The following is a 24,859-nucleotide window of genomic DNA, read 5'->3' on the forward strand; positions in this document are numbered from 1 at the left end:
ATGAGTTGATCTCATATGTACTGCTGGATAATTTATGAGCAACAACTGGAAAAGATTAATTTTTAGGACAATATTGTGGGAAGGAGGAAACGCCATTCTTAGAAAAACTCAACAATTAATATATGCAAAAAGGACAAAGTAGGACGTAAGTCTTACAGACATCATCCCCATTATTAACTTATACATCAAAGTCATTAAAAATATGTACTCATTTCTTCAGTAAACTGAGGACTATGACACCCATGCTACTTAATTTTTAATTATTTTCCTGTTTAATTTTATTTTTATTATTAGATTGATAATTTTCTTGTTTTTACGGTTTTTATTTTATTTTAAGCATAAAATTTTATGTGCTTTATGCGATGCTTTTGGTTTTGTCGACAAGCTTATATTTGGCTATGAATAGAAGCAACATCTGATATAAATTTATGAATTCAACTTCATTTAGCCGATAACTAATCGTTTCTTGTAGTTGATATTGAATTAGAATATAATGTGACAATTTTGAACAGGTTTTCTTTACACAATTTTAGTAATATTTATCGAATTACTATATTTACTGTAGAAAATAATGATATGCAAAGTATTTATTTAGGGGTTAAAAGAAATGTTGTGATATTTTAAGTTCATTTGATGACGTTAAATAAAAAAGAAGGATCAATTCAAGTTTTATTGAAAAAAAACCATATCATTTTCTCCAACTCAAATATGAAATGATCTCTGTTTGGATGTATAATTCAATTTTCCAACCGACATACCTTTTCTCATTAATTCAGATGAATAATCATTCCATTTTCAAATGAATGCGTTTTGGTTAAAAATAAATCAAAATGTGAGAGTTTATTCATTTCTAAACAAAGTCCTTAAAAAAAGTAGATTTTTGATATGTAAATATTGACATTTTCTCAGGAATCGTTAATCCTACATGAAATTTAAACTCATATTCGGAATCAAAATTAAATTTTGGAAAGTTTTTATGATGATTGACAATTTCTTTTTTTAATTCAAAAGTTGACTTAAACCAATAAAAAGTGTAAAATAAGCAAAAAGTTCTAATGAAAAAGTCTCTAAAAAATGATTTTACCAAGTCCACTAATCGCGCTATAAAAAAGATGTTCACCTACGAAGGCTTAAAAAAAGCAAAGATTCATAAAACAAACCAGATCTATTTTCTTGAACATCATGCGCTTTGTTTCTTTTATTAACATCTTCATTTTTTTTATTTAATCTTTTATAGATCCTTCTCAAATACTAAATTATTGTTTTTTTGGCTTTTTCTGATCAAGGATTTATAGAAAATATTTTTGCTTTTCTACAGAAAATTAGTCTTAATCCTACATAATATTTTTCATTTAACAGTACAAAAATATTAAATAGTTACATTAACACAATATGAAAAAAAAGTGCTCCAATTGTTCATAGATAAAAAATATTGATTGGAAAAATATGTACACAGTTAAATAATTATAAAAATAATAATAATAAAATCATAGTTGTAAATTAGGATTTAATGGAAAAGTAACAAAAGATGAAGCTATTTCAATTGCCTTTTCTTATAGTTTTAAATACACTCAATGTTTTTCATCATTAAGAGTAGAAAACTAAAATGGGAGTAGAAATATACTCAGTGATATATATTTTTTAAAATATTTTTCATTTTTTATATGTAGTATTTTGATAAGTGTTTGATAATAAAATAAACTTTTCGTTATGGACCGTAAAAATAAATAGGAGAGACTATGTGAAAGTAGGCAAGTGAAGAACACACACACACACATATAGAAAAATAAATATATCATAATAATATGATATTTCAAGTTTAATTTATAGAAAATTAACTGCTTTCACCTTAATCACTAAGGCGAGATACGGAACAAAAGAAATGATTAAAAATGTTATTTCTACCCTATCAGATATGACTCATTCTCTGAAGCGAAAAACCAAAATAACAGCAACAATATGTATAATCATAGAACTCATTCAATATGTACCGGGTGTAAACTAAAATTTTAATGACTTTACAATTCAGAATTGTGAGTTTGCCATCATAAAATCTCTGTTGTTGGCGAACATTGTTGAATGGAGTAACTAAGAGCATCGGAGCGGGACACAAGACTCACAACTTTAATTCCTACAAAGAATCTCCATAGGTGGATTTAGTTACCAGAAATAATGTTTCAATTTAAAAAAAAGAGGTTGAAAGAGACTGGGAAAATCCTTTATATATTAAAACTTCACATCATTGACGTGATATCACAAATTGATAATAAAAAAATATTCTAAATGTTGATATCTTGATGCCCAGATATGGAGATCGATGGAAAAAATAAGCTGTTATTTTAGGAATTATAATATTGTATTAGTTAATATAACTTTGGAAATTTTTAATTCTATTTCTTGATTCTGGGATGCTGAAAATCATTTGTAAGAAGTAAACAACGTATCAGTGAATAGGGAATTATGTTATGAATCGATAACCAGGCACTTTGTTGTTGTAAATGAATTTCAAAAAATAATATTGGCTCTGACTATTTTTTTTTTAGAATGGGAACATTAGAAAAAAGGATGACTCTGGAAGGAAGCATATTATGAATACAAATAAACTCAAGAATATAATTGAGACCTTATCTTCCGTGTCAAAAATATGTGCAGTCTCTCACACTAGAGTAAACAATTCCTTAGTAATGTTAAAAGGAGTATTCTCAGAAAGAGAATGAAGGAAATCCATCTGCAACGATCCAAAGGACTTTTAATGGATCTTTAATACGCACCAAGGGGAAAAACAATGATCATTCTCAAGGATAAACATTAAATGGTGACTCCGTGTCTGGTTGCATGCTTAGATGAAGGCCTGTAGATAACAGCCGTAAGTATTGAGTAAATTAAAGCAGTTGTTGATAAATTGTATATAAATGAATCTGGACTACATTCGTAATTACTGCAGTGCATCTCTTTCCGTGAGATAATTACTACCATGCTAACAATAAATAAAGATATAATTGAATAGAGAAATAATTGATAGTGATGGAGATAGTTTTGTATAAAAAACTGTGTAAAACATCAGTTGCCACCGTGTACATATAAAACAAGGGGGAATTTTGCAAATGTGTGTTTATGTACATTGAACATGTATACCTTTATATACCTATAATATTTTCTTTAGTCTATGAAAATAATTGTTTTATATACTCATATCCATATACATACAAGACGACAATAATAATTAGTTTTTGTAATAATGTGTTTGTGAATACATCCTATACAATACATGCTTAGGTGGTACATATATGTAGCACATATTAGAAGCGAGGATTTGTTTTGTTAATTAAGCATTAAAAGTATTGTTAACATTCGGAAATAGCTCTGTTTTGTTCTTCTATGTATTGTACAAACACAAAAAATATACATATTGACTTAATCTTTTGACGATTTTCAAATTATTTCTACTTATAATATTATTACTTCTTGCGAAAAAGAATGTATGTATTGATTAGTACTAAGAACGTTTTACCACTGGATTACTATGATTTTGGCTGTATTACAATATATACATATTTTCTCAATTCTACGTGAAAATCGTGTACAATTTATGTTAGTATAAATATTTGCCAATATACATAATATGTACAATTTGAGCTAGCTGCATCAGTCCCAGAATGCCTTTACAAGTATGGGCCAATTTTTATAAAAGTGACGTCATTTGGAGTGTTTGCAGTTTTTTTTAAGGCTGCGTGGGCATTTCTGTTTTTTTAGGCAATTTTGACAAAAGTTTTTACGACTGTTTATAAATGAGAAAAAAATGTTTTTGAGTTACAATTCTTTGAAACTGATAAAATTGAAAGAAATTCAATTTTAGAAAAGGGTTATAACCTTTACTCATTTTTAGCAATCGATTGTGATCATTGTTTATCAATCTTATATGCTTAAAAAAACAAATGGGATGGTGGGCTATAACAAAGGGGTATAATTTTAAATTAAAATATTTATTTTCGCGTTCTCTCTCAATTTTTTATTATTTTATGTTGTATGTTTGGTATATTTTTTGCGAAAAAAAAATCCCTTTTTTAAATGACAAATTCAAAAAAAAAAAAATCATCAGATTGTGACATTTAGCTCATTATAAAAAAATCCCAAATGTAGGGGCAATGTTGCATTACCCTCTATGGCTCTACTACCATTGGCTAGGTGTATGTAGAGATGGGGGGATGCCCCCAACTTTTCTAAAGTTTCAATAATCCGTTTTCTCCAGACTTATAACGTTTAATTATGCCCTTGAATCTCCCTTAATTAAAACATCAGAACCGACCGAACGCCGTTTTCTGAGATGGAATTATAATACAAATGGATTGCGATATAATGACTATAAGAAAGTGTGGGTCACAGTACAAGACTGGTTCAAAATCTTTTTGTTACATAATGACTCAATGCCATCTCTCGACATCCCCCATTCAGGCCTACAACTTCATTCATGAGATATAGCATCATTTGTCTAATTGCTCTTAGTTTCCGATACACCAATGTTCCATTGTGAGGATTGATAAGTGCTTCATCTCACATTAGACCATTATCTAGTTCATAAGTCAGCAACGCCCGGCCCGCGAAGCATAAAGGCCCATGAGTGAATTTTGACAGGCCGTCCATCTTATCATTATCTAAATGTAGGCATACTAATCCAAAATGACAGTTATTAACATTAAACGACACTATGAAACTCCCCATAACTATAATAAAAAGTTTTGCTCATGTCATAAACAAATATTTCATCTAGTATGGAAAAAATATCACAAAATAAAAAGAAACAAGTGTCTCATTAAATAATTAATACTTTTTTTATACTAAAATATAGATTTTTTTTACTATTGTGTTTATATTTAATTTCTTTATTATACTTCATCTAGTAAAAAATAAGGGTATTGTTTAAATAAAATTAAACGGAATCCTTGTTTTATCTAAACACACAGAAAATCAATTATAAAATTCAATAACATGGTTTTCCACCATGATTATGCAGCAATAGCTGTTTGGCCCTCCGCTATGATACTACATAGCTGTTTGGCCTTAGTCTACAAAAGGTTCCCGACCCCTGGTCTAGAGTCTAGTCAATTTTATCAATTTATAACTCAAAAAAAGTATTTAAGTTGTACCAACTTATCGTTTGAGTGTAATTTTTCATACTATGAATAAACTTTCTAAGAATTTCATTAAGAAAAAAACTTTTAAAACATATTTGAGCCTTTAATTTGAAGTTTTAGCGTACATTTTGTCATGTTGAAGGTTTAGTTGTTGATATACATGCATGAAACTAAGTGGGCACAAAAAAAAAAAAAAAAAAATACTGGTAACCTTCTTCTTAAGGCTTTACCTATACATAAGGTTGGGTCAGTCCTTATTTAGGACTGAAGAATGTAGTCCCTACCTGTTCACTTTCCGTCAGGTCCAGTTCATTGGTGTATATCAGTCTTAAAAACTTATAAAGTTCAGTCCTTGGTGACGTGACTCAACTTTATTTCTAGTACTGAAAGTCTTCAGGACTGGTCCCAAGACCTGATATAATTTTTTTTGGTTACGCTTCCATGATGGATGACACAGGGAAACAATTAGGGGGGGGGGAGGTGGAAAATCGTGTACAAATAAATTAAAGATAATAATCGGATTTCTCTATGAGTGCAAATCTCTCAGTCAGCTGAATCCCTTAATGTCTGGGATTATACTAATTCGGTACTATTATCGTTCAGAGTCATTTTCACTCTTAAAACAACCACCAAATTAAAAATAAGATTAGTAAAACTTATTATTACGATTATATAGCGTTTGTATTGATTCTGTATCATCTTATGGACTCGATATATTCTCATTTTTATGCTGAAAAAGGATAAAAAACAACACTCTTCTTTCGACCTTTATAACTTATTCTTAGTTCATAGTGATAAGGAATATCATAGCTTATATTATAAAAATGACTAAATGGGGTTCCCCTTCCATACAGATGACATCACGTGACAACGATCTATTGTATTTCTATACATGATTGTGAATCAATAACCAAAAAAGGGAAAATGCATTTTAAATGTCCTTTCTCCGCCCCTCAACAATGAATTAAATGGTCTCTTATTTGTAATATATGTATTGGAGTATTTTTATTTTAAGCTATTGATTTGAAAGAACAAAGACCTTTATTTTTTATGGTTTTTTTTATTAAAAAAATTGTATTTAATCAGCATTATAAGAAATATATAATTTGTTATTAAAAAACGGAACATATTATTTGAATCGGTAAAAGAATTCAATAAATGTAAAATAAAATAATAAGATAACAATATTCATTTAAATACCTACATATGTAAATTACCTTTTTATAGTATTTTAAAGTACTTAATATTGTGTATTTCCTTAAATTTGTATGTACATAATGCGTAGAAGGGTATTGAATTCATTTTAAAAGCAGTATAAATTGATAAAAACTACATGTTTATATAACCATAGGTACAAATGAAATAAATATTCATTTATGTGTAAATAAATGACCTTACCTTCGGCAAATACTTGAAGAAAGGTCCTGCAAAGAAGATGAAGAGAAGAAGAAACGTAATGGAAAAGACGGTTGTGAGCTGACTCTTACAACCAGCTCCAACTTGAACCATGGAACGAGACATGGATGCACCTACTGGCAAACTACTAAAAAAGGTACCAAAAAGATTGGCTAAGCACTAGGGAAATAAAAATAAGGTGTCATATTAATTATAAAAGATAAATTAATTGCATAATTATAAATTGTCAAACTATGCACGTTAAAGGGTATCACGGAAATTAAAAAAATGAGTTATCACGGCCTTAGGCATCTGAAAAATTGCCACAAGTATATAAGAAACCTTGCATTAAAATAAATTTTCCAGGAACCTTTTCCAAACTCAACCCTTTTGCCCGGAAAGTTTTACTTATGTATGAAATAAATTTTTTTTTGTCATAAATAAAAAAGCTTGGCCTATTAAAAAAATGAATTTGTGCTTTTGTATTATATTCTTAAAGTTAAATCCGTCACTTCTAAAGCACGATAAATATTGCACACTCCTGTATTTAGTAAGAAAATAGACGGAAAAATATAAAAATTAATTATAACAAGGAGAAAATTTTGCTAATATTTTTTTTTAGTCTATATAAGTCTGTGTATAATAATATTGATAGCATAAATATTAATAATATTGATAGCATAAATATTAATAATATTGATAGCGTAAATATTAATAATATTTCCCTATTCTTTAATGATTATTATTTTTACATTAATGATATGTACAAATGTGTTATCAAACTTAATACTAAGACTTTGGTTAAAATTTTCTAAGCTTTGCTCTTGATTTTAAAGTTGGCAAAATTTATCTTTGATTGTATTCGTAAGCCTTACAGTATGTCTCTGATTCAAGATTTACTGCCCTTTCTATAGATTTCTTTAATTTGAAAGGCTCATTCTTTACTTCATAAGCTTTTTATAGGACCAATATTGCAAGATTTGGGAATTGTCTTGGACTCGTCAATCATATTCTTAAAATGATTCGATTCATAGTTTATTTCATTAGGGAATGTGAATTGCCAATAGGGGCCATTGAGAATTTTAGCATTCAAGACTTGGTTGAATGCAAATTTATAAAATCTTCATCCACAAAAGCTAATATCAATATCTTTTCATTTTAATCAAAAAAAAAAAATATATTACACAATTTTTTGGTTCCTCTGATACCCCGCCTAATTTACACAGTGTCAAGAAAACAAATTCTTAAGAGATCACGGCCATAGACATATCTACAGTTGTCTATTGAAAAAAAAATACTGAACTTACTTATCCAGTTTAGGATGAAGTATTGGCGTATGAAGTCGAACTTTTTTATTTTTTAATAATGTGTAATATTTTTATAAATACCAAGTTTAGATTTGGTAAAGTTATTAAAACTTATTTTCAAAAAAAAAAAGAAGTTTAGAATTTTCTTCTTGAGCACGAAAATGCTTTTGAATGAGGTTTTTAGGTATTCATGTAGATAATGAACAGAAAGGATCTTGGATTTACTCGGATACAATAGGGAAACATATTTTTTTGAAAATGTTTCTTTAATATTTTGATACTATTTCATAGTATAGATCCACTTAATATTATAAAAAAAATATTTTTCATTCCACAAATTTCCCCCCAAATTTAAAAGAATTTTTTTACGAAGTTTTAATTTCTCAAAATAAAGCTATTGAAAAGCCTAAGCCCATGTTGTTGTTGTTTTTCCTCTCAAAATTCCGTGTTATTTTTACCCTCTAATGTACATAGTATTCAAATGCACCAAAAGAAAAAAAGTAATAAGATTGTTTTCAAATTGCTGTACCGTATAAATAATACAATGTATTTGTTCCTGTACTTTATTTGTATAATAGTTAAATTGCAATTGAAAAAAAAAAAAAAATAATACGCTACAGTAAATGAAGATCAATTTAATTCATTTAGAGAGATTCAGAATATTTCTCTATAATTTTCCTTAATAGTAATTACATAACCCCAAAAAATGATTAGATGGTCTTTTTTTTTTTACCTCTGCAAGAATTTCCTGACCTCCATCTATCGCATAATTATACTTTGTTGCAAAAATTTTCCCCATGGAGAGTGTAATACTAAATCCCACGATGGCAACTACTAAAGAGTCAAAAATAATACGTTTCATAACGACCAACCGTGGAAAAGATGGTGCAGGAAGACTGAAAACAAACACAAATAAATTTGATTATTAAAAACATCCATAATTGTGTCATAGCAGTATTTTTTTATATATTAAGTATAATTTCATAACCCTATGTATAAGTTATACTTGTATTATAAACCAATTTATATAAATTGAGTGTATTTATGTCATAATCTTAAAGGAATATCTTTATTTTTTGTGCGTTTTATTGAGGTCACGTTTCTTTATGTATCTATAGACGAGTATAAAGTTCCGATTTTTTAATGTCATAAAAAAAGCAGTATAAATATTTTTATTACTTTCAAATGCAGTTGAAGAATACATTATATACCTTAAACTACCTAAGTACGTAAGGACGGATTTGTAAAGATGTTACATTCATGCCTATGTATATATTATACTTGTTCATAGGGAAACATTTGTTTTGTAGTTTAATTTTATAACTAGAACTAAATTCATGATCATTTCTTTAGATATCGCTATTTTCGATATCTACTGCATACATACAATAATTTATGATAAGATATAAATATTAATTTATCATAATAGGACTATTAATTTAATATGTCAAAAGATTTGAAAAGTGTTTTTGTGTCTCGTATTCACAAAACCAAGCTATGATGATTATTCTTAAATCTGAAATACATTTTTCCCACTAATCATCTTTCATTTCAATTAATGAATTATAGTAATTAATCTGCAAATTGCACTTAAATTGAAGAAAATGTTGTATGTATTTCATTTGAAAGGGTCAAATTGAAGCCACATAATGTTTTATTAATAAAAAGAAGGATCTACGCAGACCAGTGGTTGTCAAATATTAGATTGCGGAAGGCATATTTCGTGTCCTTCAACATTTTTATAATAAATAATGCCAAGTAAAAAAATCAGGTATTGGAACGGCCGCAGTCTAAAAACCCATGTTTATAATTTTTATTGAAGCTATAGAACACGAAAGGGATCTTTACAATTTGGCAATTGTTATAGGTATACCCTTTAAAATCGGGTTTTTAGAGTATAACTTCTATTTAAAGCCGTATTTCGAAAGGAAGTAACTATATAAATGATAATTAAAGATTATAACAGTTGATAATACAAAGTACAATTCATCATTGGAAAGATAAAGTATGTATTAAGTAAACATGAATACAGTTCCCACAAAATGGGTCTAATCATACAAAATCAAGTGACATGAAAGGTCTTATTTAGAAGCTAATATTTTTGCACACAAAAATATAAGATTTGCAATAAAAAAAGGTCGATTTTGATTGATTTTTCAATTTTATTCTTAATTTTCATATAGAATATTTAACATAAATGTCATGGAAGGTTGCAGGGAAATGTTTCGGAATTAAACATTATTAAGTCAGTTATTTGACTAATTGTAAGATGCAAAAAATATGTTATAGACAGGTTTAACAAATTAATCATAAATAAGTTGATTATATGACTTAATCTGTTATAAATACCAATAAAATAAATTGAATATGAAATATATTTAAATGCCTAAAATATTAATTACTTATTACAATTAGTCAAATAATTGAATAAGTTATATTTAATTAAGTTAATATATTTTATTTATTAGGAATATCTCATTTTCTTCATATGTTTATGATTACATTTAATTTTTATTGTTTGGCGTTGTTGATGAGCTACATACCTATGTAAAAGTTAGACATATTTTTTTTATTTATCGAAACAAAACTGTTTAAAACTAAAAACTCATATATTTTGTAAAAAAATAAAAATTATATCTAATGTCTTTGCTTTTATTGAATTAAATTTATATTCTACTCAATTAGTGAGTGCTTTTTTTCTACATATCTGAAAAAACAAACATGAAAGTAAAGTATAAATAACGGCTCAAAAGAAGTAGCTTCCTAGAAGAAAAAATCAATTTTTTTTCTTTAAATAATGGTTCAAGAAAGAATGTTCAATGCAAATTATAGACATTAACTTAATTTCTAATAATCAATACATAAATGTACTGATATGTACATTAGTGATGAGTCTAATACTCACGTATGTGTAGCAAAATATCAGAATTTGAAAAATATACAAATACACATTCTCATATTTTTTGATAGATATCCCGTTCATAATTTAAAAACAAGTCTACTAGAGATGGAGACTTGAAACAGAATGATGTTGTCTGCTGATTGTGGACAAAAATTCAGTTCATTTATAACTTTTATATTGCATTTGTTGATAGAGTCAAATATATTTTTCAAATTCAAAGACTTGTTTTAATCATCATTTGATTTATTCAAATATGTATAATTTATTCTTTCAAATCCTTTTGAACTTGTGAGGTAAACTAATTTATACAGTAAAAACATATTGCCTATGTGGTGTACTATTATTTTTTTTTTCAACTTTAATCAATCTAATAAAGCAACAATATGCGTAAAGTATGCAGTCACTAAATCAAACATCATTCTCACATTGAATATAAAGATACAAATAAGAAATGTGACAAGTGATAAAATGGACTTAAATATTAAAAAAAAAATTTGTTTAATATCGATATTTTTTTGCTACTTAATAGAAAAATGATTCTCTAAATTTCTAATTGAACCCATTTCAATGTTGCAGTAGCATATTCAAACACATACGAGACATATACCTACTATAATACCTTAGATGTATGATGTATACCAGGGGAAGGCAACCTTTGAGACATGGAGTGCCAAATTTAACATTTATAATCAATGAGTGTGCCACTATCAACAATAATGGTAAAAACCAAACTCAAAGTATGGGAATATGTTCTAATTTGCACGTGCCAGTAAATATGCCTATGCGTGCCAGCAGTGGCACGCGTGCCATAGGTTGTTGACCCCTGGTGTATACGATGTGTGTTTAAAATGTAAGAGGACTTTGTATTTTTTTTTAGGAAAAAATATTTATTTTTTTTTCATTAATATATATGTTATCCCTTTCAAAGTAATACACCTCAGATACAATACAATTTATTTTTTCCAATTCTCGAACCACTTTTCGATAAAGCATTGAACTCTTCCGACGATGCAGTCTTTATCTTCTCTATCATTAGAAATATCCGTCCTTTCATAGGTCTTTTCAGTTTTGGGAATAAAAAAAAGTCACATGGGGCCAAATTCCCTGAATATGGGGGCTGAGACATGATTGTTCTGTTGTTTTTGTCCAAAAAATGCAAGAATTCTCTGGTCATAACTAAGCAGTTTTCTAAAGAAACTTCGCTGACACTCGTTGCATTCCCAAAACGTTTGAAAATTTTATGGAACGAGCCAACCGATATACTAATAGATAGTGATTCGATGGATTTGAAAAACAATTTTTTCCACTGCATCAACGTTTTCATCGGTTGTTGGCAAACTTGTGCGTCCAGAGCAAGGCTCATTATTGACATCTTCCCGGCCATCTTGGAAGTGTTTGTACCTCTTGTAATCTTTTTTTTTTGTTTTACTCAGAACAGTTGTAACGTATGCTGCCATTGTCAATATATCAAATGTTTTGAAGCATTTAGTTTCATTTTTAGATAAAATATGATGCAAATTCTTTGATCCATGTTTTTCAATAGCAAAAATCGCCGAACACACAAAATACTTCTTACTGTTATGCCTCTCACAAACAAACTAAACATATTATATTGCTGAACAGTAAATATATGTTCGTGGCGAGTTTACTAACTTAAAAAATTACAAAAAAGAGTATACAAAATGCCACTAAATTTGAAAAGTCATCTTACTTTTTGAACACACTTCGTTAAATTTTTTTTTTTTAATAGGCTTGATGCTCATAGACAAACTTGCGGTCACAATCAAGCATCATAGTGAGAAATGAAGACAGAAAAAGTCTATCCCAGAGTCGAGGACAGATTCAACTCTATTTGCAAAATCTATTTATAAATATTCATACCAATTTGAAAACTTTTTAGTTAAAATATACATGGCTCAACAGCCCTTTTGAAAATAAGGAGTCTACCTCCATTCTAAAAAACTGGTTTTTTTAGTGGATCAAGGATGAATTAGCTATAAATCTATCTACATGAATAAGAGAATGGAAATTGGTTGTTACTGCATATATATATATATATATACATATAATTTACTACTACAATTGTAAAAGGGGGAGATAGGGGGATGGGGGGGGGAATAAGAGGGCTTCTCCCCCATAAATTCCGATTTCCCATCTCCCTAGTAAAGGGGTAATTTTATAATTAATTTATGTCTTTTTTACCCAGAAGGTATGTCTTGTATAATGGAAACACCATAATTTCCATACAAATCCACTCCAAATGAAACCCCTGCTCCAATGACGACTACAATGGCTTGAATGGGTATAGGAAATTTGCAGAATTTAGAGACACGTGGCTATAAAAGAGTAGAAAGTACATATGTTATTGCATAATAATATCTATAGGTACATAAGTAAGTAAATATAACACTCCTTCTTATTTATCAGATTCTTTACCTATTCGAAATACATTTTTTTTTACTTAATTACACTTTATAATCTCCATCGCTTCTTTACATACATTCATTGAACCCACATGAAAATAGCAATTCATTTTGTAAAAAAAGTTGTGAGGTAAATGCATTATGCATTCAAGCGAATAATATAAGTACTAAATAGGCATTTTGAAAGTTCAAAAATAAGGTGCTTTAATTTTATATTCAAATTACTCACAATATTGTATATATTTTTGTATGTTACAATACAAATTACAAATCATTTTCTAATAATAATAATTTCTTCATGAATATTATGGCATGAACAACTATAAACAAAAATAAAATGTGGGGAGTAAATTCTATTTATAATGACTGTGGGAGTAAACATAAAAACAATGTTGTCATAAATATCAGGAAGAGAAGGAAGCTCTAATATATTTTTTCTAAGTAACCATAATACATAAAGCCTAATATTTCACATACTTACATATTTCGGCTCCCGGAAAACTGGTCATAGAAGATTTTAAATTCTCTGAGAGGAACAAAGGATGGCAGAAAATTTACTGCTCAATTCCAAATCTCTGCTGGAATAATTAAACTTTTTATGCCATACAATGATTGGGGTAAAATATATAATGATACTCTACATGCGGTCGTGGATTGTCCCGCCTTGGGTACTTTAAAGTCCCTGGTAAAGTTAAATATACATACAAGGATTAGAACATGCTAATACTATCGTTGCAAAAGGTATGGTTTTGTTCGGGATTTCCAAAAGGAACAGAGGATTGTAATCTGAAACCAAGGCTTTAGATTTTGCTTTACTGAACTCTAAAGCCTTAATAGTTAACAGAGTAACAAATAATGATGTATTGGATCCTCAGGAGATGAGAGCAATTGTTATTGCTGCAGCAGCAAGATATACTACTCTTTCCATTAAAGTTCCGTCTCTGGGGAATAATTCGTAGACTTTGGCTGGAGAAGAAATTATGTAACTTCCGTCAACTTCAAGATACCATTTAAAAGCTTTAAAAAAGATTTTATGACATTCTAAAATTTAAATTTGAGACTGTTTTTTGTATTTTCATGAATTATCCATGTTTTATTGTGAATGCCCCACTTTCTTACCTCTGATATTATTAATTTTCCAGTTTTATGCTCGTATTTTTTTGTAAATTTTAATAACATTGCGATGTAATCTTATCCTGAAGCTTTAACTTTAAACTGAAATGTTTATTTATGCATATATTTTAAGTAACTGCTTAGGTATTTATGTGTAAGAACGAAAAAAATAAAAAATATAGGATCTGTATTAACATTTGTGCGAGTCCTTATTTGATTTATAAGACTTCATTTTATCTTCATATGATCCACACGGAGCAAAATAGCAAAGTGGACAAAACATGAAAAAGAGAAATCAGTGAGTGTGAGTTCGATATATATATGATGTAAATCCTTTGAATTTTTTAGGCTGCCCATTGTTTGATATTGGTAGTCTGAAAAATGAATTTATTTTTCATAAACTGGAGTCATTATTATTTAACATCAGAGTAGTCACAAAAATTTTCTACTGCATTCAATTATGTTAAAAACCTGATTTAACATTTGTGTGTGCTCATAAAAGACGGAGAGTAACCCTGAGGATTTGTTGGGGAGTTATAATTGTAAGTCCTTGTTGGGATCCAAGTAGAATTGAGGATTGACCTTGGAGTATTTTTCGCCAATGTCCTTGTTTATTTCTTACCCCCCTTCATCCCTTGTTACAGCTGATTGAAGCTGATGTAATGAAACATCATTACACCTAAGCTGCACGTTTTTTATTATTACATACCACCTATAATAAGTTTTGTTTACTTCAATTTCCAGGTTTAGATAGAGTAATTGTAGTACAATTTTCCTAATTGCTTCAATTTCCTCCGTCTAATAAGGGGAACAATCTATTCATTCATGATAATTACATGGGCTTCTTTAAGTTCAATTTATGGCACTTTTAAAGGATTCATCCGAATTGTTCATTGATAAAAATGAACGGTGATGAATTTAAACTAGACTCAATTTTGGAGAAACAAATTTGAGTTTGTTTTTGTGTTGACAAGCTATGATTATGCTTTCTTATTCATGAAACCAACAGGATGTGGAGTTCATACAAAATTCAGTTCAATTATATATATTTTCATATAAAAAAACAAAAAAAAAGAACACTGAAAATATGTGCAATAAATGTTTAATGTCTAATGTGTACTTTATGTTGGACCCCTATAAGATAAAGGAAAATACATGGATTTGTTTGTGGTAGAGTTTCTTAATTCCTATGTAGGCATATACATGTGTTATTTGTATGATTAATCGCCCTAATAATTGGAGCTAAAAGAGACTAGGGACAATTGTAAACTATATCAAATCCTACCACATTTTTTTAGAATTTTTATTCTATAAGTGACAGAAAATCATTAAAGATTAATTAACATAAATATATTACTCTTACATCTATAAATTATAAAAGCTGGTAAAACTGATTGATTTTTAATCACAATAATTTCCATAATTTATACATTTGTAGCGATTATTTTTTTAATGTTCCTTTAATTGGTTAGATGGAGTTGCACTGATTAAGTACAATTAAACATTATAATATTACATTTACTCCATCTAATCTAGGACTCTTTTGGTGAAATACATATTTATAAAGTATATTTCTTTCTCTAAGAATCACCTGGGTGCGAATCCCCACATATTGAGTTCAAGAGAATAACTTCTCCCCAGGGCGTTGTCCATGAGCTATGATGATTGAAACTAGTAATGGAAATAGTGTGTATTTTGGGAATGTTTAAAAAAAACAATCCCAAAATCGAAATTGTAAACCTGAAAATTTGAGTGTAGCTACAATCAGCTGTGGCAAGAGAGGAGTGGAGAAGTAAATAAACAAGGATATAGGGAATAAATACTCCAATGCCAATCTTGAATTTTACTCTGAGTCCAACAAAGACTACCAATTATAACTCCACAACAAATACTCAAGTTACTCTCTGTCTTTTATGAGCAACCCCTAATGTTCAATCAGGTTTTGAATATAATTAGATGTAGTAGGAATGAAAGTTGACTACTCAAGAGTTAAATAATAGTCAAAAAAGGTAAGGAGAGGAAGTGCAAATAAACGGACCAGTTAAAAAAGTCACAAGATTTACATCACAAGCCATTTTTACTGTTCAATGCTTGCTAATACGTTTACTTTCCCTTAAATTATACTTCGTGTACTTTCTTGGGAACAACAACATTAAAATGGACATTTTAGTAATATAAAACCGTATTTGCCCGTGGGTGTAGTTTGTTACATATGATACTATAAGCCTCAATGAATCTATTTGTACCATTATATTTAATACTTGTGGGCTTACAATCTAAAATAGTGAATAAAATTAATATTTTGTAGAATTTAAAATTGCAGAGGGGAAATTAGGGTATATTGCATTAGTTTTTCCCGCAAGTAATACCTTCTCTTTGTGTACCGAAATTGGAGACAAAGACAGCCAATAGTTGGAATTCAATTTTTGCAACCTCTAAATAATGAGGAAATAACATTGCAAAACGAAGAATATATTATTGGAGGAGGAATATCGACTCAATTGATTTAAATTTCTCGACCAAGTTTCCACGTAGGATTAGACAATCATTGGAGTTTATAATGTATATTTCTTTTTATGAATGCTAATTGCTTATGGTACTTTTCAATTTTCCGGAGTAAATGGATTTGATGACATAGAAGTTATTCTCTATGGTACCTATGACGTTGATCCTGTAATAGTTCATGGTAGATACAAGAAAAAGTCGTAGTGCTTTACTTAATGAGATGTGATCTCCTCTGTCCTGTCTCATTCCTTGGTCCATTGATCGACTCCTATCCCCCTTCCCCCCAGAATACTTCATACGAGAAAAACTCAAAGCTTCTTCCACAAAATAAGACGTTCCATTTAATTTCTTTCATGATCATCCAAGGTTTTAATGTTTGAATATCTCAAAAAAGTTTAGATTCCTCTCATCCTAATAAAATAATATATTCTTCCCTTTGCAAATTTATTTCCTTATTAATAAGAGGTCGCAATATTTGAATTTCAACTATCCACTGTCACCATTTCCAATTTATAGATAGAAAAAGAAAGTATGACGTGCAGTCAAACTGATACAATGTAGGTAACTTAAAAAAAAAAATGCACGCCAGAATTTTGACCTTTTTCCCATCCCTAATAGTCATAAAAAGAATTTTTTTCCTTAAATATTAAGGATTCATGTTTTACTCAAATTGGAAGAAAGAATATATATGTGTAGAACATCGTTCTTGCAATGTTTAATTTTGTAGGAGTTGTATATAGATAATCAAAAATTACTGTAATTAATGAATACGTAACGGAAATTAAATGTCAAAAGGTTTCTGTACAACAAAATATTATGAATGATTACTTTTACTTATTTACTTTTCTACGTTGTTGTTTTTTGACTCCTCCTATTTCCTATATGTTGCTGTGAAAAATATGACTTGAAAAAAAAAACAGCCCTAGATTATAAATTCGTTACTGCATATTTAGTAGTGGATTATAATTGAATCAAATTCAATATAGATACCAAAAATTAAGAAAATATTATTGAAAATAATATTTATATAGCACATGGCCTGAAAAGTACGGAGCTTCACGCATAAATAGTGTTTTAAAAAAATAAAATTATCTCCTTTTCAGTTAGTACTAACTTTCAAAAGACATTTGTCAAAATGTTATGAGAATCTGCTCTCTAGTTTGTGACTTGTTGTGCTTAGTGTCAACTAATGTTATTTCTAAAACAATGGATCGAAAACAATTTTGTATTTTAATTTTGCAAGACTATTTGATTATAAAAAAAAAAAATTTCAGTGAAACCATGGATTAAAAAGTGTTAAAGAGACTCCCATAAAGTGAATAGTAATGAAATAAATAATAATATTTTAAGAAAAGGCAATTTTGAACGAAAAAAACAAACCAACGTGTTTTCTTTGTTAAAGCCCAGGACTTTTCACCCCATGTGTTGGATATATAGTTTTATATATACGTAAGTAGTTTTACATTTAAGTTAACATATATTAAGTTATTTTAACGATATCATCTGTTCATTAACAAACCAAAAAGTGAGGTCATAGTTGTTGACATTCTTAGTTATTACACAAAAATTCTACATTATCCTAAGGAAACTTAATCTAATAGATTTAAAAATAAACAAAATACCCTACAATATTCTATAGGATATTGCAAAGGTACAAAAAGACCAAGATGACACACTTTCAAAATAATCACATCACGTGAAAAGTCTCTATAGAGACAATATGTATACATATAATAAAAGTTTAAAAAAAAAACATTTATAAAAGTTAATTTTTGTATTTTTTTGCAAGGATATTTTTTAAGGATAGAAGGGTAATGTGCTTTATTTGAAAGGATCAAGTATAAACTACAGGGTCATCCTTAGAGACTTTTATCATGTGGATACATGTATATATATACGTGTATTTATTCAATTAAATATCTATTTACTTGTACATGTATACACATTTTTTAATGGCACGGTGTATAATTACGAATATTTAAAATCTTATGTAATTGCAAAGATCTTCGAGAAGCTCAAGTACTAAAGCTATTTTACTCATCAAACCATTTAATATCCATACATTAATTTCAAAGCCTATTTAGATGGTTAGATTTTGTTTTATTGGGCGTGGATGTCTTGGTAGTGTTAAAAGCCAAGTGTCACGGCCGAATCAACAAGGTGCATGCCTCATATTTGCTGATTAAAAAAAAATTATAGGGGATGTTAGTTCAATGTATACTTTTGTAATATTGCTTCAGCACGCCCATATTGTTGACATTTTGTTTAACTCTCCTCATGGCATATGCAATATAATCATGATGCACTTTTAAAAAAAATTAAAAGCGTGAGGCCCCTTCCGTGGAGTGAGGACGGTATTCTATATTTTGTACAATTCTTAGGATGTATGTGATGCTTTGGCTGTGATTTTTAAGGATTCAAGGGTACCCTCAAGTACCCCGCGCAACCCGAGGGATTAGAACTATTATTTGATATGAGAGTGGGTCTTGGGATGCATATGATGCTTTGGTGGTGGTATTTTTTTTTGGTTTCAGCCAAAGGATAAGTTTCATTGATCCTCTCTTTATCTTGTTCTGATTTCCATTTTTTCCAGTCACATAAGTCTAACTCTTGATAAAAAATCTGCTGATTTTACCAAATGTGTGTCTTAGAATAAAACCTCTTTCACTAATTTCAGAAAAATGGCGAAAATATTTTGGGTCTACTTTGGGTATTTTTTAAATTGAGCGGAAACAAAAAGTTTATCTTCTTTAAAGCAAATTATTTTTTGCCTTTCGATAGTGTGACTGAAATGTCTAGTAATGCCCCTTATTGCCAGGAATTCTCGAGCAAATGCTGAATAACGTTGTTTTCTTTCAGTGAAAGCTCTACTAAAGAAGCCTAATGGAAGAAACATGCATTCTTTCCCCCGTTCAAGTACACAATCGATACCTTTATCTTGTGTATCCATACATAATTGTATCTCCTACCCAAGAATAAAATTTGATAGGGCTGTAACTTCATTCCGACAATTTTTAACTCCAAAAAGGATCAAAATAATTCAGATGACAATGTGAACATAGCATTGGCTTTTTTATTCTTTATAATATCATAGGAGAGACTCCAAAATTCTCCTAAACAGGCAATGAATTGACGGTAATAGTTCATAATTCCAATTAATTTATTTACTTCTTTGACAGTTTTTGGCATATTGAATTATTTCAAGGTCAATATATATCGATAATATATGACAAGGAATTGACCTTTTGGGTTCAAAACTGGGATTTATTTCGATTGTAACTGAAGCCATTTTCTTTAAGGGCATTCAAAACCTTCATCATTAGTTCATGGTTGTCATATTCTTCTTGTGAGTACAGCAATATGTCGTCGAAATATTCAAAACACCCTCCAATATTTCCAAAAATCCTAACAATTATTCTTTGAAGTGTTCTTGTGGCTTTTTTTAAACTAAATGGTAGTCGATCATACTAAAAAAAGTCAACAGGAAATGGAAATAAATGTGTTTTCTTTATCTTTTTCCAGCCTATTTTTCAGTAATAGTAAATTTTTAAACTAAATGAACAGGAATTAGATTTAGATTCCTGGCTAGTCTTAGTCTCTTTCTTTATTATCTCAGTTTTTTTCAGGTTGAAATTTACGAGGGCGTGCCACAACAGGCATTCCATTAGTTCCTAAAATATGGTAGACCCTATGTAAACATTCTATGAATTTCATAAAATTGGAAAGACTACTATATTGAGTGGGACTCTCTCCACCTAAATTTTCCTCCGTCCTAACACACTCCTAAAACTCCTCCCCAAGACTGTATTTTTCAAATCCTTGTGTGAGATGTTGATGTGAGGAAGATGGATGGCAGGATAAAACCACGTGCTTCACTAATACCTCATCTAGATGGCTATTTTTTTTAGTTTGTATATCAGGTCCCATGCTTTTGCTTCCATTTCACTAACACGTATATTGTTACTTTTTGGAATGAGGTCCACAAGTTCATTTATTAACTGCTTTGTAAAGCCGACGTAGAGTTTTTTCAGCAAGTTTTTGAGCTGTGTGTACGGTTGTTGAGATAACTCACATTAATTCAGTCAAAAATCTGAAAAATTCGATATTATTCTTTCTGAGAGTGCACTAAGAAGATAATAATAGCAATTTTTTTCTTACATTATTTTGGCTAGTTCGAGTTGGCCTGAAATCCTTAAAAAATAACCGGAAGAAGGCTTGGGCGTGAAGGCTGTCAACTTTATGAAAAAGGGATTCACTTCCATGATTTCGGTTGAATCCTCACTTGTCTTGGTCTCTAGAATCCCAAAATTTTTCAAGTCATGGTCACCAATGTAGCTTTTTGATCTAAGTCCACTGACACCTCAAATTTATTCATATTCGAGAATTGTAATAATTAATTACTTGGAATTTTTCTTTTGAATATCTTTTTATTACTGATATTTTTAATAAAAGAGAAACGAATAATAAAAACGTACACGACATAATTTTCCGAAATTAATATTCGGAATCAAGTTGATAATTAAAAGAGCTCACGCACCACACATGTGCCTCAAGACGAGGTACGGATGTCCGGCATGCTCTGAAAATGTTGGTGGAATCAATGGAAGCCCACTCCTATACCAGGGAATCTTTTAAATCAATGATATTATCATGGCGGGTCCTACAGGTCTTCCTCTCAATGCCCAGATAAAAATAATAATCCAGCGGATTCAAATCTGGTGATGATTGGGTCATTTATCCTTAGAACATAATCTCTTTATGTTGTTCAAACACCATTTTTGGGTGAATAAGTTAAGATGCACTTGAACCCGGCTTCATATTAAATAACAAAATCGACTATATACGTACATATAATGTTGTATAAGAGCGTTATTTAAGAATGAATTAAATCCTCGCAGGTGTGTAGGTCAGCTCATATTTTATACATCTCTATACTCTATAGATTTGACAGCGAGTTTGTGTAGTTAAAGCTCTTGTTAAAAAAGAAAGAGGAAGTGCCTTATACACAATGTGACTTGAGTTGTGTGTGTTTAGGTTCAGGCAGAGAGCACTCTAGAGACTAAAGTACTCAACATATCATCAAAAAATTATCAAAGGATTGATATTATTATTTGTTCATTCTCGAGCAGATAACATGAAAGTATTGATTTATTACGTGTGCATGTACTCACTAAAAAAAAAGAAAAGCACTGAGGATTTCATAGGGAGTTATGTTATATATTGTTAAAGCATAGTTTGTCGTTTCCCATAGAATAAAGTAAAAAAAAATTATTTTGTTTTTCTATTTAATAACACATTAGTTTGTATTTCTTGAATATAATTATTCACAGTTAAAAATATGCTCATTACAGCATAAATGTAGAAAACGTCTATTTTTGCTTATTTTACTAATAAAAATTAATCCCTTAAAAAAAGATGAAAGGAAATATTTTTCAATAATTATCTTTACTTTATCGATTATTTATTTTCTTACAAGAGTATTTTCCTACAAAAATCAACCCTTGTTAAAAACAAAACTTTACAAATGCAAATATGAAGGAATGGTATATACCTACATTTAAATTTATTAAAAGTCTTTTTAAGTTCTTTCAAAAAACAAACAAAAAAACCATTATATCCACTTTATATAATATCAATTTTTGTTTTACTTACCTTAATATATTCATTATTCACAACTTGTAAAGTAACAGCTACAAAAGAAACTATAAGTGCTGCAATATTAATGTTGGCGATGTTTTTGAAAAAATCAATGCATATCTGAAACAAAAAAATGTATGAAAATAAATATAAGTATAGTCAGCATGATGAGCTTTTTGTCCAACTAAAAGCCCGATTATAAAAAGAATAAGAAAAATTGACAAAACATTATTATACCTATTTGATATTTGGGCATGCTAAGACAAGTGAAAACTTGTGAATTTATAAATACATAAACTCAGCTGCTATAAAAAAAAGATTCAACTGATAAAATAAGGTGAATATCCCAGCGTTTATCCATAAAAACGGTCCATGGTAGGATACTAATAGTATGATTGTGTTCGTTTTAATATAAGATCAAAAGTCGTAGACAGATTGAGTCTACTCCAGTCATATAACTGTCTCAGAAGATAATAAAAATCTGTCTTTTATGTGATAAGTATTGAGAAATAATTTTTATAATGTTCTTTTTATTGGTCAGATGGAGTTGTATTGATTTAGTATAAGTAAACATTATAGTATTACATTTACTCCATCTGACCTGGGAATGGTCATTGAATACAACATACATTATTAAGTATATTTCCTACTCTAGGAAATACCAAGACGCAAATATACGCACATTGAGTTCAAGATAATAATATCTCCCGCTACGTCGTTCAATTATTTTTATCATCTTCATCAAAATTAAAGATATAAAATATTATTTAAATAACTCTCAATTATTGATAGGAATTTGTTGTTTTCCAAAATTGTTAATTTTTTGAAATGATTACATCTAGTTTATTTGATTCATTTTGGGGTGGTCTTAAAGATTAAGTCTATTTTGGTATTCATCAGGGTTCTAAGCATAACTTTTACTTCAATTGATCATGTGTGTTTTGAATTTAAAGTATTTTTTTTTAACAAGTAGGATAAATAACCAATAAAAATGCTTTCAAACTTGGATCATAAAGCAAAGAACCAATTTTTTTTTGGACTGAGCTGGAAAAGAAGGGATCAATAATTTCGAAATATCAGAACAGGATCTTTAATAGGTATATAAACAGTACATATTTTGTAGTTTTTTTAGAAGGGTTGGATTTCGGCAAGGAAATCCGAGACTGGCATCATACCTTAATAATTTTAAATAATTCAGTCTAACTCTGGACTGAACCAGTCATATACTATTTCAAAATGTCCGTCTTGATCCAATTCCATGTCAGTTTTTTCTTTTTTAGAAAATAACTTTTTATATATAAAAAAGAAAGCTTATATCTTTTCAGATTGGACTAGAAAAAATACAGTCCCTGGCCAAGTTTTATCATTAGTTTTTGCTGACCTAAATAACCAACTTTCAAATGCGAACAACACAAATTTTTGTTTACTTTTTCAAATTAAGTAAATCCCGATATTTTAATATTTCTCCTTCTTTGTAACTAACTTATATTTCGCTTTTATTAATAAATTGTCTAGTGATAACTAAAGTGCTTATAAATATTTTTGTTCTTATTTTGTTATATGTTGTAAATAAAAGATGTGATATGGTATTTAAATTTATGCAATGAAGCTATTTTTAATTACTTGACTTTTTAATTATTTTGTTTCCATGTTTTTTAATTTCATTTGACAAAAACAATGTCAAATAAATGTCAGAAACAACGCAAATTGGAGGGATTATTCATCAATTTTAACAATTTAATGTAAAATAGTGATGAAACAATTCCAAAAAAATCCCGATGGCAATCCCGATGTAATTCTTGTAAAAATTACCGATTCCGATTCATTAATATTTTAGAAAATACCATTTTGCCATCAATATTATTTATGGTGGCTTATAAAAATTAAATTACATATATTCAATTTGATATTTAAAATTGTCCCTGAAATTCTCAATAATTCATAAAATTTTTTAAAAACTCAATGTTATTCCAAAAAAATAATATTTTTTAGCAAAAAAAAATAAAAAATGCATAACTGTTTAAAAATAAATTCAAAAATTTATTTTTTAATGTAAAAAGTTCCATAATAATTTTTTTTTGAAAAATGGAATATTTTTTTTAAAATTACAATGAAAAAAAGAAAAAGAAAGAAAAAAGAAGTTAAATAACAGTAATAAATAAGAATCGGATTTGCAAGTTAAAGATTATTTTTAAGATGCCCATACCGATTCCAGAAACAAATTCACCTATGTAAAGTTCATAAAACCAAAATGCTGTTTCTACTTAAAAATTTCAATTAATATTTATTGGATGACCATTCATTGTTTTGATTGGTTATGCTTGTACAGGGGGCTAAACCTTTTTTTTAAACAACCAACACGATTTGAAAAAGATTGTTTTTCTCCTTAAATAATTTTCCGATTTCTATAAAAAGCTGAATAAAAAAAATGTTATTATTTTATAT

General features: G+C 28.9%; 1 protein-coding gene across 1 annotated transcript in view; it reads right to left on the reverse strand.

Annotated features, from left to right (window-relative positions):
- Positions 1–24,859, reverse strand: part of LOC121127747 (prestin) — a 134,613-nt gene that overhangs the window by 42,788 nt on the left and 66,966 nt on the right. Inside the window, exons 5-8 of the mRNA XM_040723228.2 lie at positions 22,430–22,534; positions 12,939–13,072; positions 8,568–8,730; positions 6,531–6,707 (exon numbers count right to left, since the gene is read on the reverse strand). Of these exons, the coding sequence (XP_040579162.1) occupies positions 6,531–6,707; positions 8,568–8,730; positions 12,939–13,072; positions 22,430–22,534 (579 nt within the window). The remainder of the gene's footprint in view (positions 1–6,530; positions 6,708–8,567; positions 8,731–12,938; positions 13,073–22,429; positions 22,535–24,859) is intronic.

Source organism: Lepeophtheirus salmonis, chromosome 13, assembly GCF_016086655.4.
Source record: "Lepeophtheirus salmonis chromosome 13, UVic_Lsal_1.4, whole genome shotgun sequence".
Lineage (NCBI taxonomy): Eukaryota > Metazoa > Arthropoda > Copepoda > Siphonostomatoida > Caligidae > Lepeophtheirus > Lepeophtheirus salmonis.